The sequence below is a fragment of the Eumetopias jubatus genome, unplaced genomic scaffold (genome assembly GCF_037043125.1).
Source record: "Eumetopias jubatus isolate StellerSeaLion01/CBP00866 unplaced genomic scaffold, mEumJub1_p1.0 scaffold_3, whole genome shotgun sequence".
NCBI lineage: Eukaryota > Metazoa > Chordata > Mammalia > Carnivora > Otariidae > Eumetopias > Eumetopias jubatus.
The window spans coordinates 14,329,264-14,348,514 of record NW_028274809.1 but is presented as its reverse complement, the minus strand read 5'-3'; the positions used below and the strand labels follow the sequence as shown (position 1 = coordinate 14,348,514).

The following is a 19,251-nucleotide window of genomic DNA, read 5'->3' as shown; positions in this document are numbered from 1 at the left end:
TGTTCAAATTTCTCTAATGTCCTATAGTCATTTCAAAGAGAATATTTTATCTTTCTCTTTCGTTATTTTTCTTTTCTGTAGATAATAAAAGACAGATACATATCACAAATCAGGTAGAGGAAATGGCTTAGTTTATTCTCTGCTTTTCTACACCAATCAATAGAAAAGTGATTTCGAACCATGGCTTAGGTTAAAATGCTCATTTTATTTCATGTTAAAATGATTTGTAGAAAAATTATAAGAATGAAAAACTTAATAGTGCTAATGGTAATTCAAATATCCCTGTGGTAATAATCTTCTCTGTCTCTCTGTAGTTCATTTTAGGATGCCTTTATTCATTCTTTGCATCACTGAGAAAGTCACTAAAAGGCAGAATCAGAAGTAACAAAACAAAAGAAACCAATCTCGTCACTTATGAAATAAATTCTGAAATTCTTATTTATGAGTTAATAAAGTCTCCTTCTAAAATTCAAATTTTCACTGACATAAATAGGACTTTTAAAAAAGATACATGCTCCCTGTGTAATAACAGAGTCTAAAAATATTCCAGCGATAATTACAATGTGGCCACTTGGGTGGCTACCCACACATAGTGTTTAGAGCAACCCTGTGGCACACAGTATGGGGGAACCAGCCCAGTATTTTGAGTCAGATGAACTGGATAGAATATAAATTCTCCCATTATGATTACTGACATTCTGAAACTGACATTCCTCATTTACAAACCTTCAGGGTTTTGAGGATTAAATGACGTATTTAATACCTTGCTGGCTGCATGGTGCATACCAGATACATATTAGTTTACACTGAAAATGGTTCCTGTCCTATCATACTGATAGTCTGTCTTAATGGAGAAACAAGAAGCCCCAAATTTCTATAAGATAATGAATTCCATTTATCCCAAAATTTGAGAAAAAACTCACAAAGTATTGTAACTAACCAACTATCCAACCAACCAACGGATCAACCAACCAACCAACCATCCAACCAAAAGACCACTAACTATTCAGAACTCTACAAGCAAACCATGACATCATCATCATACTTGGATGCTCCAACGGAATGTTGTCAACAGCAATATCCAGGCTTCCAGGGATGGTCTGTGTTTTGCTTACTCTGTCAGCCCTGTGAAAGTAGGGAACAGAAACACACACACACGCGCACGTGCGCGTGCACACACACACACACACACACACACACACACACTGAATTATTCTAGTTGTCCAGAAAATGAGTCAACTGTAATTCTGAGCCTTGATAAGAGTAAACAGTACAACCCTAAACAACTTTGTGAATGATTTCATTTAGCTGGTTTTATATTGAAAACTAAAATTTATGTAATATTGCCAATAAAAACAGAAATCAGTGAGGGGTCAAGTTACAGATATTCTGAAGAACGTTTTAGGTTTATTTGCACCTTATTTCAGGTAACATTTATATAAATGGCCAAACAAGCACAAGAGTAAATACAGTAAATAGATCATTTGTTGTTAATAAAAAGTTCTAGTATTTGAACTGGTTTAAGTGATTTGCTTTCCTGAAAACTCTTAAGAAGTCTTGAGGACAAGGCTGGTCGTTGCTACAGTTGCTAAGTGGACAGTCTGCTGGTTCCCTCTTCACCAACAATCAAGGACAAGGAGCCTTCTCCTGACTGGTTCTTCTGCCATTCCCCTGCTTCGTGAATGTGAGCAGACACCCTCTCACTACGTATCCCTGTCGCCACATTCACTCCAGTTCTCTCCCTCTCTACCCAAACCTTCTGACCTACTGTCCTTTTGCAGTAAGGTGAAAGTTCCTTGAAACTGGTAACAATTTCAAGTGTTATCCCTTCTAGGAGACCTAACAGGTAGAATAATTACAGTGGTGGGCCCAACCCAGCTCTTCCCAGTGTGTGAGAGCTGACTGTTAAATTTTCAATCCTGTGGGTGTGAGGGGAGTAAAAGTTTAAGGTAAATTGCTTATCACGAGAGATCTTATCATCACCAGATGTTGAATGCGTGGTGATACATTTAGAAAACGCTGTGGCTTTTTTATAAAGTTTTTCTTCCTTTAACTTTCATTGTCTTTTCCAAAATGAATTTGAATGACAGAAATAGTATGAATTATTGTATTCACAGCCATGAATTGCTCTGTGGAATCTCAAAACATAGTTCTAAAATTCCTTAACACACCTCCTATTTAGAGGTGTCTATATCTCCTTTCTTTGAATCTAGGCTGTGTGACAGCTTGACAGTATATTACAGCAGAAATGCCACCGGGACAGTTTCAGGGCCCTGGTCTTAAGAAACTGGTAGGGATCATTTTCTGTCCCTTGGGACACCTACTTTTCGAACCCAGCTATCCTTCCATGAGGAAGCCATAGTATTTGATGGAGAGGCTCCTGTGGAGGGGAACCAAGGTCTCTAGTCCACAGCTCCAGCTGAGCTCCCAATCAACAGCCCATGTCAACTTGCCAGTCATTGAATGAGCTGTCTTGAACGTGGATCCTCTGTCTCCAGTTGACCTCTGCCAGCTGATGCCATGTGCAGGAGAGATAAGCTCTCCTTACCTAACCATGTTTAAATTATGGACTCTGGAAAGTAAGTGATGTTGTTCTTTTAAGCCACTGAGTTTTGGGGTGATCTGTTACATGGCAGTAATAGTTAACTGACATGGTTTCACACTCCTTCCATATAATTCTAGCAACTTTACTTTTGTTGTGTCATTCAGGCACATTTGAGTTCATATGTAAAGCATCTACTTTCCAGAAGAGTTTGGACATTCAAGAATCAGGTAATCAAATACTGTTTATGCAGAGTTAATAAATAGATAGCAGCAATGTAGGTGATTCATGTTAATTTCAAGAGTATCCAAAAACCCTACCTTCTGTAATCTGACACTAGTTTTAGCAGGTCCTCTGTTGAAATCTTGCTACTTTCTTGTCTATACAACGGTGAAAATCGTGAGTCTCTGTCCACATTTCCCTGGTTGTCCTTAAATACTGATCTGAAAGAAAATGATATTTGTTCAGGTTGGCAGGTGAAAATTGTTTACCAAGTTGTATTTTTAAGGTGACCAATGATTCAATTTCCCATTTGGAATGGAAGACACTCCAGGAACTAATGAAATAAAAAGGACAAGAAAACTTCTTAGACGAAAGTTTCATTTAAACACTATCTTTGTTATCTTTAATTCTTTATTTTCAATTCAATATCTATAGGGACAGCAGCCCACTTATATTACAACTACATTTATTTATGACTTAGTAACATATCAAACCTTGGAGTATTAGGAGAGGAATAAGAACAGGTTAGACCTTTTTTCATTATTTTCTGGGCAAGCCAGGGCCACCTCAGTTTGGGTGGTGCCATCAGAATTTACAAATAGTGGAAAAGGGATAAGGTTGTGTGTGTGGGGGTCTAGAGGGCCAGACTCCTGAAACACTTCCTTAAATTTTAGGACAGAGACAAAGATCAAATGAAGAACACTTGAGTCAGAATTTTGTATTAAATTAATTAATGCCATTTATTTTTTCCTTGGTCCATTTAATTGGAACTAGATAGATTTAGTTAGAACACACAAATTGTTTTTGTCCAAATAGTATAGTAATGTCAGACAATACAAGGAAGTATACATAGCAAGCTTAAGGTTAGTGTTTCTTCCCCATAACTGATCATATTCCATGCCTATCAAAAAAATTAGACCTGTGTGTAATTAATTTTTCATTAATGTTAGAGAAATGCTGAAATTTTATTTCTTTGAACTTAAGGAACTTGACTAGACTATTTCATTACTCTTTAAATTAACCAAAGATTTCAATACACAGGCTGAAGTGGCCATTTAGATAGATATCTGATCGAAGAGCTTTAGTGTCAAATAATACAGAAAATGAGCCAGAATGATATTTTTAGACTGCTTCAATCTTTCTGCTCATTTTTCTCTGTTAAATTGTCAGGGAAGGGGAAAAAGTTTCCGTATCAAATAACACTGGGGAAGCAGAATGAAAATACTTAACTCGAAGATAATTTTTATTTAAATATTATACAGGGCTTCTGTGTGCAGGACATGTTAAAACCAACACGATGTATTTACAACGCAGGAGGAGGTTGAACTGAGCTTGAGTAGTGTGTGTGCGTGTGTATGTGTGTGTGTGTGTGTGTGTGTGTGTTTTAATTAACCAGTCACTATAAATGTATCAATAGATGAGAGTTGTATAACTCTGCTTTTAGCCACAGCTCTGTCCTAGAAAGAGCTCACTTACATTGGACACATTGTAAAGAGAATGAAGAGCACAGCACCGTGGAGAAATACTGCTCACAGAGCCATACACACTGGCCTTGCTCAATAAATATGCTCACTGGCAAGAGAACAGAGAACTGATTCATTTACACAGATGGCTTCAGGATGGCTGGGATGTTGTGCTTCGTTCCAGCTGCCACCGTTGGGCAATGATAGTATATAGGGTGAGGGTCTCAAAACCATGACATTTGGGGTATGACTGAAGAAAACGCACGGTTTAGTCTGAAGGAAAAGCAGCTTAGGTATCCCCAAGAGCCTCGTTCTTAAGCAGCATGAATAGCTGTGACCCGTAGAAAGAATACGGCAAGGGGCGCCTGGGTGGCTCAGTCGTTAAGCATCTGCCTTCGGCTCAGGTCATGATCCCAGGGTCCTGGGATTGAGCCCCGCATCGGGCTCCCTGCTCCGCGGGAAGCCTGCTTCTCCCTCTCCCCCTCCCCCTGTTGTGTTCCCTCTCTCGCTGTGTGTCTCTCTCTCTCTGTCAAATAAATAAAATCTTAAAAAAAAAGAAAGAACACAGCATATTTCTTTGTGGTTAATGCAAGATAAAACATAAAAGTAATTGTTGCACTGTACGCCTTCTCTAAATATATAGATATAAGAATGAAATTGTTCTTTTAGTTTTGTTCAGTTTTAAAGAAAATCCAGGGTTGTGCACTGGTCCATTCAGAATGTCGTGTCAGAGGGATTAAAAAAAAATCGGTCCTGGTGTGGATTTAGGCACATATGACTGTGCGGGCAATATGCATGGAAAGAGTTTCCTTTAACAAGACACATTGGTAAGGGTTGACTTTCTCCCAAATCAGAGTGTAAAATACCCATTGCAGCCATCTGAACATGTTCTCTTTACTTCCTCCAAGAATAACCTTTCCTTTTTAAACTGTAAAACAGCAGGAAAGCTGGTGCCAAAAATAAGAAAACACACCAAATTCATTTCAGAAAAAATGTTCACAGTGATGAACATCTGTGCATGCAGCAGTGGGTGGGATGGGTTGGATCTGGGTAAAAATATGGTCATAAGCTAAATTGTCTATTCTACGCTTTTTAGTGGCAGTTGATTTTAAGGGCCGAAATGTTTTAGGGTACATTCAAAGCTATATTATCAGGCAAACTGCAATCTAGAAAATATAGTAGGAAAAAACCTGGCCAGACAACCGGCATATCTAATAAAGGACTGAAATATGTCAGCAGGCTAGTTTATATCAAAACGGCTTGAGGGACCAAGAGCCCTCCTCTGATTCAGTCGCCATTCATTTGAAGCAATTTCCACATCGTGAAGAGGAAATTAAAATCTTCTTTGGCTGGATCTTTTACTTATTTTTTGTGATTAGTGTTTTCAAGCGGTTTGACATGAAATCTTTAGAACTGTGCTGCTAACCATTTTTTTCTCAGATGTCAGAGAGGTTTATGTATATGCAAGCCGTATGTTTATATACACAAATTGGTGGTGTCTCCTGTTTCCCAATCTACAACCAAACCACTCATCAGGCATTAATGTAGCATGAGCTTGTGATTTTGTTGGCTTTCCTGTCCTAGACATAATTACTCTGATAGCCAGTAATATTGTCAGTCTCCCTTGAAACTTCATCTGTCATTCTTTCAGCATATTTTACTAGACAACTTCACAGTACAGTTGTTACTTCTCCTTACAGCTCAGTAAGGGGTAATTCTTTCCCTTCTTTTCCCCACATTATTCTTCACTGCCCCAAATTTACCGGAAAGGGGAACTTGCCGAAAATATTATCTCCAAAGGTAACTTAATAATAATCATATAAGAATAGTGACTTCTAACCATGGCTGTATTTTATTGGGTACATATCTGTACTCATTAATCCCTGCAACAATAAATTAGGTATTATCAGTCCTCTTTTGTACATTTGAAAAAAAAAAACAACTGAGGTAATAAGGGCAGACTATGAGTACTTGTTTAAGTTCACTTGGCTACTAAGTAGAATTGAGATTTCAAAACCAGCTCTGGCTCTCAAATGCCTGCTTCTAAAACCTCACAAAAGTTCTGGATCCTGTAAGAGAAAATATGTTCACCATTGTAATTATGCTATATTTCACTCTTGCCAAGGGATACCTTGCCTCTACATGCCCCAACGGGTTTTCTTGGGGGAACTGAGAATACCTATCAATATGAGAAAACTTGACCAGCAAAGTAGAACTAGTTATCTTTTCTCTGGAAGCTTATGAGAAATAAAAACAATGAAATTCAACATAAGGGGTTCAGTATATTCAAATACTATCTGTTCCATGCATTAGATGTGGGCATTAGCTGTCCCTGCAGGGAGAGAGACACAAGAGAGACAGAGAGTTATGGTTGATCTAGTTTATGCCAAGTACGTTTGTATCTGAGATTGCACCCATTGCCCACGAGGTGGGTGCAGTTAGCTTCGTTCTGTGGATGGGACCCTGAGACCCAGAGAGAAAACTTGCCTTAAGTTACCATTCATAACTAGTGGCCTGATTTGGACCATGTCTGTCCAACTCCTGGGTCTGGTCTCTTTCTCCCTTATAACAGGGCTGCCTTAGGGCAAACTCATTCCTGGAACGTCTGCTCACGTTTCCCCCTTTCCCTTCCCATCCACCTGTCCCCAACCTCAAGGAACAACCTCAAAATGATAACAAATATTGGTGGATTCACTCTGGTTATGCTCATCCTTGGGTATTGGGAGAACTAAAAATGGCAAAAGTAACAAATTCTGTCTTCTCTCTGGATTTTAAAGTTACTGCCACTGGGACAATGTTACCAACACTCAAACGAATACTTACGAGGCTGTCTTACTTTGTAGCACTAACTTTTTAAAGTTCTTTTGGTTTATATGTTGCTGCTCTTTCTTCCTTATGTCTGTGCCAGGCTTTTCCTCTTTTTAAATCTTATTTTATTTAGACTCAGTTAATTAATATATAGTGTGTCATTAGTTTCAGAAGTAGAGTTCAGTAATTCTTCAGTTGCATATAACACCCAGTGTGCATTACATCATGTGCCCTCCTTACTGTTCATCACCCAGTTATCCCAACCCCCCACCTCCCTCCCTTCCCCCAATCCTCAGTCTGTTTCCTATAGTCAAGAGTCTCTTATGGTTTGTTTCCCTCTCTGATTTCATCTTATTTTATTTTTCCCTCCCTTCCCCTATGATCCTCTGTTGGTACTATGCTAAGCGAAATAAGTCAATCAGAGAAAGACAATTATCATACGATTTCACTCATATGTGGAATCCTCTTTTAAGAAATTCCCACAGACAAAAGGAGGCAAAGAGATTGAGAAGGACAATAGGAATTGATCTTTAACCATTTCCAAAAAGCAATTCTTGCTCTTTATGCAGGGGTTATATGTCCAGGAGGATGATTCTACCCTCAGTGTCCATATAACTCAGCATTCCTAACAGAGAGTGAACTGGTACTGATATTTTAGCTATGCTAATCAGTAGCGAAATCAAAGAGAGTTTAGATGATCAAATTGATGGTTTCATCTGGACATCCATATATAGGCCTGTGCCCTGCACATAGAAGAAAATATGCAGCCGCATAAGAAATCACAGTGCTTCCATCTGAATTTTATGCACGCCAAACTCTCAGGACTGATAGAAGGTTAAGCATTTATTGAACCAAATATGCATAATAAACAAGTTATGACTTCGATTCTACCAAGAAACCATAGCGTATCTGGTCATGCACACACATGCACTCAAGTCATAGCTTCAATCTATGATAAGCTGTCTTGCTAAATAGTCTTGTAAGACACATGTTTCTGGGGAGCACTGAGTGTTTAAGAAGATGACCACAGTAATATTCTTCTAGCTGTTGATATATTAAAAATACTGGGGGTTGCCTGCATGGCTCAGTTGGTTAAGACTCTGCCTCTTGATTTCGGCTCAGGTCATGATCTCAGGGTCACAAGGTTGAGCCCCATGTCCGGCTCTGCCCTCAGCGAGGAGTCTACTTCTCTCTCTCTCTCTCTCTCCCTTGGCCCCTCCCCCCTGCTTGTATACCAGGTAACAAAGAGATGTTCAAACTGAAGCTTCCAATGCAAATTATAAATTCACTACTCTTCTGTTGATTGTAGTTGTCAACCTACCTTACCGCCCAAGCAAAGGGCATGCGGTATTTTCCCAACTTGCTGAAGAACTGCCTGTTGGATTTTAGTATCTTTTGTGCATACTGAGGGGAAAAACACATAAAAATAATGTTTAGAACACCTCTTTATAAATTGTCCAAGTAAAATGCTAATACAAACTTTTCCAGATTATCTTACATTGAAACTCCAAAATTCTGCCTCACTGGCCTGCAAATTCTGTCTGGTAAAAAGCCAAATGCTATTCTCTGTGTTGGATCTACTGTATTGTGTTCTGGAATTTTCACTCTGCAAATTTCAAATATAGAAAATACCTTTGTCTTCTAATGCTAACTCCCCCCCCCTTTTTTTCAGACTTGAAAGACCTTAAAACATTGAATGGAAAATGTTTTCAAATTTGCACTCACAGTCTGTCTTATATTTTTATTCATGATGGCAGGGGTTGGCAAACTTGTTCTGCAGAGGGTCACACAGTAAATATACTGGGCTTTGTGGACCACATGGTCTATGTCGCAGCTTCTCAACTCTGCCTCTCTAGCAGGAAAGTGGCCATAGACAATCCATAAATGAATGAGTGTGACTGTGTAAATAAAACTTTATTCACAGAAACAAGTACCAGGTGGATCTGGCTCACATGTTGTAGTTTGCCAAACCCTGAATCTCATAAATATGCTTAACACTGCACTACATGGTTACACAAGCTCAAATTCAATGGTTAGGCATTCTTTCCCCAATGTATTTCTTTTGTGTGAAAAATACAGACTTTTAATATTTACTTTCTATTAAACAGTAACATTTGATTATTAAAGAAAATATGGTTATAGAAAAAAAGGAAGAGGGGCGCCTGGGTTGTTCAGTCAGTTAAACCTCCGACTCCTGATTTTGGCTCAGGTCATGATCTCAGGATAGTGAGATCGAGGCCCAACATCAGGCTCCACGCTCAGCGGGAGTCTGCTGAAGATTCCCTCTCTCCCCCTCCCACTCCTCCCACCTCATGTGCCCTCTCTCTCTCTAAAAAAGTAAAATAAAATAGGTTTAAAAAAAAAGAAAAAATTTCCCGTAGTCCCACCATTCAAAGAAATTTCAGTATTTCCTCTTTCTTCACTTAGGTGTTAGAACAATTTTATATAAAATTATCTTTCTCACTTTTTCACTTAGTTCATCATCAGTAAACTATGTATTCACTTGTTTTTAAGTCAGATTAATCCTAACTTTTCATTATTGCTAACACTTTGATCCTTGGAGTTAAAGCTTTGCCTATATTTCAACTGATTTCTACTAATAGATTATCAGAAGTCAGTCAGAAACATAAACTAAGAATATATACTTTCAAATTTTCCTGATGGATATTCATTTCACTAAAAAGTGATTATTTCAAGACCTCCATTGTACTAAGCTTGATAATTCATCAAGGCAGGGTGATTTTATATCTTGAAAGCAATTGAAATTATTTATGGAAAAGATTATGCATTACCTTGTTGGAGTCCGGATTCTTAATATAAGGTTCAGCACCACTTGCAATGTTCCCCATCAGTACTTTTTCGATTTTGGCCACCAAAACAATTTCAGAATGCGGATTGCTTACAGAAAATATAGCCTATGTACAAAGAAAACAGCTAATAAGTATCTAAGGAAGCATATTGAAGACATTTACAAAATTCCATTTTTTTTAAGGGACTGCTTTAAGGGAATTTTTATTTCAGAAACTGATGTCATCTTTTGGTGAGAACAACGAAACGAGCATTTTTGGTGTCATCACAAGTAAACAAAAGTGCAACCTGCTTTGGAAATTTTAGCCATTCCTCTGGAAATCCTTTGACGTGAGGTTCTTCTGATTGTCTGGGAGTGACGGTGTCAATGTTTCCATTTTCCAACGCCCCGGAAGCCCCTGACAGCATTTGCCTGACAGCAGTGTGATTTAGATCCACGTGGAAATCGGCAGAAATCTTCCTGCTGTCTCTGAGGTCATAAAGTGCCACACTCACAAAAAAGGGCTCAATCTGCAAGAAAAAGAAAGAACCATTTGTTCTGATATAAAATCATTACACCTGCAGTTTACCCTTTAGTATGTATTTTTTAGAAAACAATAGATAAACAACTACTATTTATATATAATATTTTTAATATCAATAATATATATCAAGTGGTAAGTGATCAGCAGTTTTGGAGAAATATTCGGAAATTACCCCTATGTCTTGATACTCACCAAACCCGACCTACACTCTGTAACTCCCACTGGAATCAACCACCACTGTGATGGCTACTAAGGGTGGTTTTCTAGTTCCATCATTCTTTCTACATTTATTCATTGACATTCTACTGTAATGCTGTAATGATGAGCTTTCCCTTCTTATTTATTTATTTATACAAGTATAGATTCATGGATTACTACTATTTTATTCAACATATTTCAGTCTCTTACTATCATTATTTATAGTGATGCTCACATTGTTCCAGTTTGGCTAGAGGTAGCTCTTTTGTCTCTTTGGTAGATCCCCATAATTTTGGGGGACACCTCTTTACTTAACAAGACGTTCTAGGCTCATCTTATACTTTCAATGCTCCAGTCATTTCTCCATATAGCCCTGCTTCCTTTCTGTGAGGGTGACATTTAGAAACGAAGAGCTCGGTGCTCATTATGCTCATTGTTACTGGGACACACCTACACACGTACACACACATACACACGCACACACATGCACACGCATGTGTCCATACATGTAACATTCACATCTACAGTGACTTCTTTATCTCTATCTGTACATGAATATGTATGTATGTATTTATTTATTTTTTAAAAAGATTTTATTTATTTATTTGACAGAGAGAGACACAGCAAGAGAGGGAACACAAGCAGGGGGAGTGGAAGAGGGAGAAGCAGGTTTTCCGCTGAGCAGGGAGTCTGATGCTGACTCGATCCCAGGACTCTGGGATCATGACCTGAGCCAAAGGCAGATGCTTAACGACTGAGCCACCCAGGCATCCCTGGGTTGACTTTTAAAGAAGCAAAACTTAGATAAAGATGCGGTTAGAAGGGGCATCTATGGTCGGTTGAGTGACATGTACAAAGCCATAAAGTCATGAAAGAACATAAAGAACACTGAAGGATGCATTTGTGGGAGATGCATTTGAGGGACATTAAGGAGGTACAACCAAAGGACGCAGAGGTCCACTGGGTGTCCTGGGTGCTTGGAGAAAATTGTTCCCAGAGGCACAGATGCATAAAAGAAAAGTCCTAGGTTTGGGTATGTAACAAATTAAGGGGATGTCAATGACACTCACTGATATAACACGATAAAGATACAGAGGTGAGTTCTGGATGGTACATGCAGAGTCATCTATAGGACATTCCAATCACAGTTGGAGATACGAGTTTTGAGCTCAGTGAAGGAAGGTGGGCTGGGGAGGTTTATATGTGGGCTCCTGTCTAAACCATGAAATAAAGAGAAGAGAATCAGAATGGCATCCTGGGAAATATCAGCATGCAAAGGATTGAGATGGAGAAAGAAAAGCAGTTTATAAAGGAGACTGGAGAGTGGAGAGAGATTTAAAGAAAGCACATGACAATTTTCATGCAGCCAGAATATCATAGAAACCGAAGAAAGAGTCAAGAAAGAAGGAATTTTCAACTAGAAAACCATCAAATGCAACAGAAATTAAATAAAACAAGGACTGAGATAAATAAATATATGCACATGTAATTGCATACATATTATACATATGTACATATATACACATATAATTATAACCACGAAAATAGACGTAATTACATATAATTACCTATAGGCTTCTAAAAATGGAATATGCTTACAAAAAACATTTTTACTTTTGTTTATGCTACTTAATTTTGAATAGATGCCTACCAGCATGTGTTCTGTGGACAAGCAGGTTATATACAAAAATCACATTATGTTCATCATTGTACGGACTCACTCATGCTGGGGATTGTACTGAATGTTTAATAGGTATCTCATGTGTTTTGAAACATAGTAATATGGCTAGTTTATAACAAGGTTATTAGTGTAATTCCTTAATAATAACAGTACTTGTCAGCTCCTTTACTGTTAGAAACAAAACTACACATATAAAATGAAATTCAATAAATTATTAAAAAAATAAGACAGTTAAAAAGTGAAAGTTTTATATTTTACCAACTTAATTTAGTTTAGAAAAACTTTTGGTTTGTAGTAGTGGTTGTCTGCCAAGAGTTGAAAATGCAAAAATTACATGAAAATAACTGAGGTAGGAGCTCAAAACACATTGAAGGTCAAAGGAAAAAAATCCTATTATTTTTCGTGAATTGGGGCATTTTGATTTTCATTCTGCTTGGTGAATGGAAATAAATTACCATACTTTGATAATCCATCAGAAATTAAAGCTCATATGGTGATTCATTTATTTCTTCCAATCCACCTTTTCAACTTAAATGTCAAATCTTACTTTTTGAATCACTGGTTTTTCAATAAGGATTTGTTTAATCAGGCACTTGAAAGCCTAACAAATTAAGTCATAGGCTTCTTATGTTTAGAATTCTGTATTTTCTTAAAAGAATCAAGAACATAAGATTTTAAAGCAGCTCTGCTGTGAAGCCGGTTTATTTGTTCAGATTTTTGGAATCAATTGCTATTTTCAAAGAAATATTTTATACTAGAAAACCATCAACTTGAATTTGGTTTTCAATGGACTGACTAAAAGATTATATGCTGTCAAATATTGTTTCCTCATCACGGAAAAGTTCTTTGAAGAAGTCGTTTTAGAAGCTCATTCATTAAATACAGGAGCGGGTTCTTCAGCAACCTGGGGAAATATTTCGATTAACTTAAAAATATGCCCACAGAATTAAAAATGATGAGTTTAAAAACAGCTACATTAACAAAAGAGTGTCACTGAATAATATACAGAAGTTTTTAAAGACAATGCCATTACATAAAAAATTATTGTGGAGTTTAGGTGAAGTTATTTTATTAGTTTTTTGTATTATTGTTTATAAGCACAATGAAATTATTTTTACCAAGTAATTTTCTATTTTTTAAAACATTTGTATCAACTTTAAAATAAATTAAAAACAACATGGGCATTTAAAGCACCTCAAATCAACTTGTCCCTCTGGATTTACAGACATAAAAGGGCATACTGATGCTGGGTTCTGAACTTGGGCATGTTCTCGTGCTTGGCGAGACTGGCCCAAACACAAATATTAAACTTCTGAATATGAGTTTTAGTACAAAGAAAGGAATCCATGTGGAAGGAGTCATTTGCCCGGCACTGGAAAGAAAAGCCCATTATCTTCGAGTTTCAGTTACTAAATTGGACTTTTTAATTACACTTAAGGTTGTGCCTAGTCAAAAAAAAATTATTTTTATTTAATAAGATGGTTAAATGCAGGTAGGATTTGGGTTACATTTTCCTGATATTTCCAAGTAGTTTCAGGAAGCAAGTTTCTAGTTTTTCTGTTTTGTTTTTTCAACTTTAATCCTGAATGAAAGTATGTTCTGATCGCTCCTCCTAACCCTTTCGCTCCAGTGGAAATTTCTCCTGCTGTAGTCCCCCGGCATCCTCCACGTGGCCATAGCTGCTGGGCTCTTCTCTGGCTTGCTGTCTCTCTCAGCATCTCAGCCTATTCCACACAGGTGATGCTTTCTCTCATGGCATTAGGACCCACTCTTTTCTTGTTTATCTCTATTTCAATGGCCATTCCTTCTTAGACCTCTTTGGTTACTCCTCTAGTGATCTGTTAAATATTTGTTTTCTGGAGCTTTTTCTATGCATACAGAAATTCCCAAATATGTCCCTCCAGGTCACCATCTGGCCCAAACTTCTAAGTTTATGTCTCATTCATGGCCACCCCCTCGAATTCTAGACTTGTATTTGAATCTGCCCAATGGACATCTCTGTTTGGATATCTACTAGGCCTATCCAGCTTAACATACCCATAACGGAATTCTTGGCCAATATCCCCCAAATCTGCTCTTCATCTAGTCTTGTCCTCTTAGTAAATGGCACCATCATGCATAGAAGTGTTCAAAGCAAAAGCTGGAGACTCATCTTTGAAATATTCCTTCCCCTTATCCTGTATAGCCAATGGATCAGAGAAACCTGTCCATTCAATTTACCCAAGATCAGTCAAATGCATCCATTTCTCTCCTTCTTCCTTGGCAGTCCTAGTCTAAACCATGCAATGAACTCTGGTGGTAGCCTCTTACCTACTCTCCCTGGTCAACTCTTGTTTCCTCCAATCCATTTTTTTTTTTTTTCCTGATGGGATCTTTAAAAAACAGAAACCGAACCACACCATTTGAAAGTGTTTTAAATCACTCTAGCCTCCACTCAGGATAAATCCAGACTCTTCACTGCAGCCTGCACCTAACATGATCATACTTTGTAGTTCCTCCCATCTCGTTTTCGTCTGCTCTTCCCCTCAGAGCCTGCTTCCTCTTCCTCGAACTTGCCAAGCCTTAGTTGTTTTTGAGGTATTCCCACTTTCTCTCTCTTCTCTTTCTTCTCTCACCCTTTTGGTCTCTGTAAACTGTCACCTCCTGAGAGAGGCCTCCTATGAGCACCCCACCCCGAAGAACCTGTCTCCTAGTTGCTCTGTATCACATCTGTCATACTGATTCATTTTAAAGAACTGTGAACATAGGGGCGCCTGGGTGGCTCAGTTGGTTAAGCGACTGCCTTCGGCTCAGGTCATGATCCTGGAGTCCCGGGATCGAGTCCCACATCAGGCTCCCTGCTCAGCGGGGGGTCTGCTTCTCCCTCTGACCCTCTTCCCTCTCGTGCTGTCTATCTCTCACTCTCTCTTGCTCAAATAAATAAATAAAATCTTTAAAAATAAATAAATAAATGCTAAAATCCCGAAGAGTCAAAGCTTTCACACTATTGAGAGAAAGCAAACACATGGAAAAAATTAAAAAAGAATTGACCAATTTAGTTATGATACCTCCAAGGAGATCACTATTCCACAATTAAGCTCATATATTTGAATGATATTTAAGGACACCCAAAAGAGAAAAAGACACATGTTGGAGTAAAACAACATGAAAATTATTTAAAGAAGATGGCACAGATTTTATTAAGAGAGAGGGAGAGGGCGCCTGGGGGGCTCAGTTGGTTAAGCGACTGCCTTCGGCTCAGGTCATGATCCCGGAGTCCCGGGATCGAGTCCTGCATCGGGCTCCCTGCTCAGCAGTGAGTCTGCTTCTCCCTCTGACCCTCCCCCCCTCTCATGTGCTTTTTCTGTCTCATTCTCTCTCTCTCTCTCTCTCAAATAAATAAATAAAATCTTTAAAAAAAGAAAGAACTGTGAACCTAGCATGATTATTGTGTTAATTTACGTGTCTTTTTTTTTTTTTTTTTTAATGTACTGTTTGTTCTTTCCAAAGAGAATCAATCTTTAAGAGGGCAGGGGCCTTGTTATCATGTTCCCCGCTGTTCCCCCAATACCTAGAACAAGTCTGGCTCCCAGGGGGCGCACTGATTAAGAACTGGCTGAGAAATGAATAAACGTGACCTCCAATGCAATCACATTTACTCACACACCTAGTGCACCATTACAGTTATAAAATAGGAGAAAGTTTAATTCTGGGGGAAGATTCTTACGGGTGACACCTTTTGATTTTAGCTTACTTGTCAGCAAGATTCTCATAAGCAACACTGAAAATACCAATACGTTGGCTACATGGTATTCAAAATTTCAAAGCCATTTCCCACATATTGAAATAACAGTTAATATGTAATCACTGCTTCCTGCGCACCAAGCATTATCTAAGTTCTTTCCATATGTTACTTCATTTAATCCTCCCAACAAGCATTTGAAATGGTTATTGCTATTACTATCCTGTTTACAGAAGAGGAGGGTGAGGGCAAGCCACTTGCCCAGCATGGCAGAACTCATCGGGGAGGAAGGTCAGGTATTCTGACCCAAGAGAGGCACAGGTCCCTTGGTTCTCTCTCCTCACTAAATCTGAGGTCCATAGCATGTACCATCATCCTGCTATCACGGGGGAAAGGAGCCTTAGAGGATCGGTGTGGTGCCTACAGACCCAAGGGCAGCAGGTATGAAAATCTGCTGGCAAGATTTTAAATCACAAGAAGGATGGACCTTGCCATCCTTCTTGCCAGCCACTCATTGTCACAACGAACAAGTCTCCCATGTCATAGAGACGTGTGCGGGATTGCGTGTGCTCAGTCTGTAGAGAAAACTTATTACTGTTCTGTCTTCTAAAGCTTACTAAAAACAAATGTGGCTTATATCATGGATCTAGAAATAAGTTTTCTTCCTTAAGGTGAAAGATGACAATTAAGAGATGATTTATGAAAAGTTAGAGTGGAATGCATTACAAAATAATGAAAGGGAACGTGGCAATAAATAACACTGATTTTTCCTGATGGTCAGATTATGTGTGATTTTTATTTTCTTCTTCTTTTGAAAGACTTATTTATTTGAGAGAGAGAGAGGAAGAGAGAGAAGAGAGTGTGCATGCCCGAGTGGGGGGAGGGGCAGAGGGAGAAAGAGAGATTCCCCAAGAAGACCCCGTGCTGAGTGTGGAGCCTGATGCGGGGCTCAATCTCATGACCCTGAGATCATGACCGGAGTTGAAACCAAGGTTCGGACATTTAACTGCCTGAGCCACCCAGGTGCCCCTATTTTCTTCTTTATAGTTCAACTTTTGATAATTTTTATGCTCATAAAATGCCCCCTTCCCATAGATCCAGCTATGACTGGTATAGAACTGTCCCCTGGACTCTTACAAACTCTCAAGACAGCTCACTTAGTAGGAAAAGAAATCTTGTGTTGATTTAATGAGCACTGTGGTGGTTCCCAAATATCAGTGAAGCACCTTTTTTTCCCTCCCATTTCCATGTACCACCTCTACTATTACTTAATACTTATCTAATATTACTTTACTTGATTCACTATGTAGCCTGGTCTTAAGCAGTATTAGCTATGAAATCACAGAGTTGACTTGCTTACTTAAACTATTCTCTAATATACATTCAAATAAACATATAAATACTAAAATGAGAAGCTTGATTTAAAAGCCATCTCAATACCACCAAAAAGATATAAACAGTATCTTAGGAAACTGTGAATCACTGTGTGATTTAATGGAAAGGACCCCAAAATACAGTCCCTTTGATGATGCTTCTTCAAGGTAAGAGGAAAGTTTTATGGCAATATATTCACAATTCCACTTCAGAACTTGTGCACTTTTGTAACGTGGAAAATGCTGTCATTCGCACTCCCTCGGAGACTAGAGGGTGTGAACTCAGCGCCTGGAATTATCAGCAATAGAAAAGATTTTGGCCAGAGGGGGGTGTGAAGTTGGCTGATGCGTATAGGATGTAACAGAGGAAAACTTACGTTCGTTATCGGATCATTCTCATTCTCCATAACACATCCCTGAAGATTTAAGTTGAGAGCTTTACAAATGATCATGATTCTCTTGGCAGCTTTTTCTTCAAATGGTTTGATCACAGAGTCGGGTTCTAAAAGGTCCTTTTTCTGAAGTTTCAAGGTCTAAAAAAAATGTTGAAAGTCTTTCTCAACAAATACCCATTATAAAAAAAAGGAATTCTAAATCATAAGCCACAATTGTGTGGATCAAGTTCACGTCTGCTTAGAAAGAATTCCGACTTACATCTATATCTGGATCCAGCGAGAACAGATTTAGCCTCTCCATATTTCGAGTTGTTTTGACAGTCTCTTCAGTTTCTGTGAGGTACTACAGAGAAAACTGTGTTAGCTCTTAGTAGCTAAGTATCCAGGTACTTACAGCCCAACCCCATCCACGTGGCCCAGAAGTTGCTCCTTAGTATTATCACTGTTTTAATATCCTCCATTAACACACAGCAAATCTTATCAAAACATGCTTTTATTTTTAAGTCTTGTTTATCTTAGCCTAAATCTTAAAATACAGTATTTCCATCTTTTCTATGAAAGCAGTAACTAATAAGTAATTCAAATTTATTTGCATAGCAAAATGTCAGCGTTATTACTTTTGCGAAGTCTGGGTGTAGGCTGTTCTCTGAAGACTCTGTGTCCTCTGGTGTGCATTCACAAGTTATAGAATTATCCAGCGAATCTTGAAAAGATACACCAAGAGAGGTTACTAAGTAATGCTTATGAATCACACATTTCTCTAGGCTATGACATATCAAAACTGGATTCGGGGTGGATATTGATGAGCAGATGCCTTCATTGTACCCTGGTTCTAGGACTCCATATTGTTGCAAGATCTGGGCCTGGAAATCAGACCTCCTGATTGTCATTTTGGGATTCTTTCCATGACACCGTCCTGAGCCCATAAAAACTCTTGACCCTGCTAATACTACCTTTATACTTGGGGTTGTCATGACTTACTTCATCAATGCGTACTAAAGTTTTCTTATGTGTGTATGTATTTTTGATAATTCTCTCAGACCATCAATTTCAAACCTGCATTCTAGCTTCAGTTAGTTAAACTCTTTAAAAATTCTATAAATATTAATGTTCTCGTTGATCATTATTAAGTAAATCATGAGTGTAAAACACCTACCGTGGTATATAGCAGTTGCGTTAAAGTCAACGCAGTTTTCTTCCTCATGACCACATGCCTCTTTCACTTGATAGCATATGATTATTCAGACTACTAGAATTTAGAGACTCTGGTTTCGGACGTCCCATGGTGCTGGGCAAAAGGTCTTAAAATAGTTTTCCTTTGGGAGGAATGACCAACTCTGAAGGTGTATTTGTCTTTCACATGTCACATGTCTATGACATGGTTATAGACCTGTTTTTCTACCTTTCTCATCACCTGTCCTTTCCTCCCTCTTGCTCTCTTCTCTTTGCCTAGAATGAATTAGAATCCTAAGAGGTAATAAGGATGGGAAAAACAAATATTTTTTTATCTTATAAA

At 38.4% G+C, this 19,251-nt stretch overlaps 1 protein-coding gene across 6 annotated transcripts in view; it reads right to left on the bottom strand.

Moving 5' to 3' along the window:
* DOCK10 (dedicator of cytokinesis 10) overlaps positions 1–19,251 on the bottom strand; it is a 263,841-nt gene that overhangs the window by 83,263 nt on the left and 161,327 nt on the right. For all 6 annotated transcript variants that reach the window (XM_088021536.1, XM_088021534.1, XM_088021535.1 and 3 more), the window contains exons 9-16: positions 18,353–18,438; positions 17,995–18,078; positions 17,718–17,873; positions 10,132–10,353; positions 9,828–9,950; positions 8,357–8,439; positions 2,863–2,985; positions 1,046–1,125 (exon numbers count right to left, since the gene is read on the bottom strand). In XM_088021536.1, the coding sequence (XP_087877662.1) occupies positions 1,046–1,125; positions 2,863–2,985; positions 8,357–8,439; positions 9,828–9,950; positions 10,132–10,353; positions 17,718–17,873; positions 17,995–18,078; positions 18,353–18,438 (957 nt within the window). The remainder of the gene's footprint in view (positions 1–1,045; positions 1,126–2,862; positions 2,986–8,356; positions 8,440–9,827; positions 9,951–10,131; positions 10,354–17,717; positions 17,874–17,994; positions 18,079–18,352; positions 18,439–19,251) is intronic.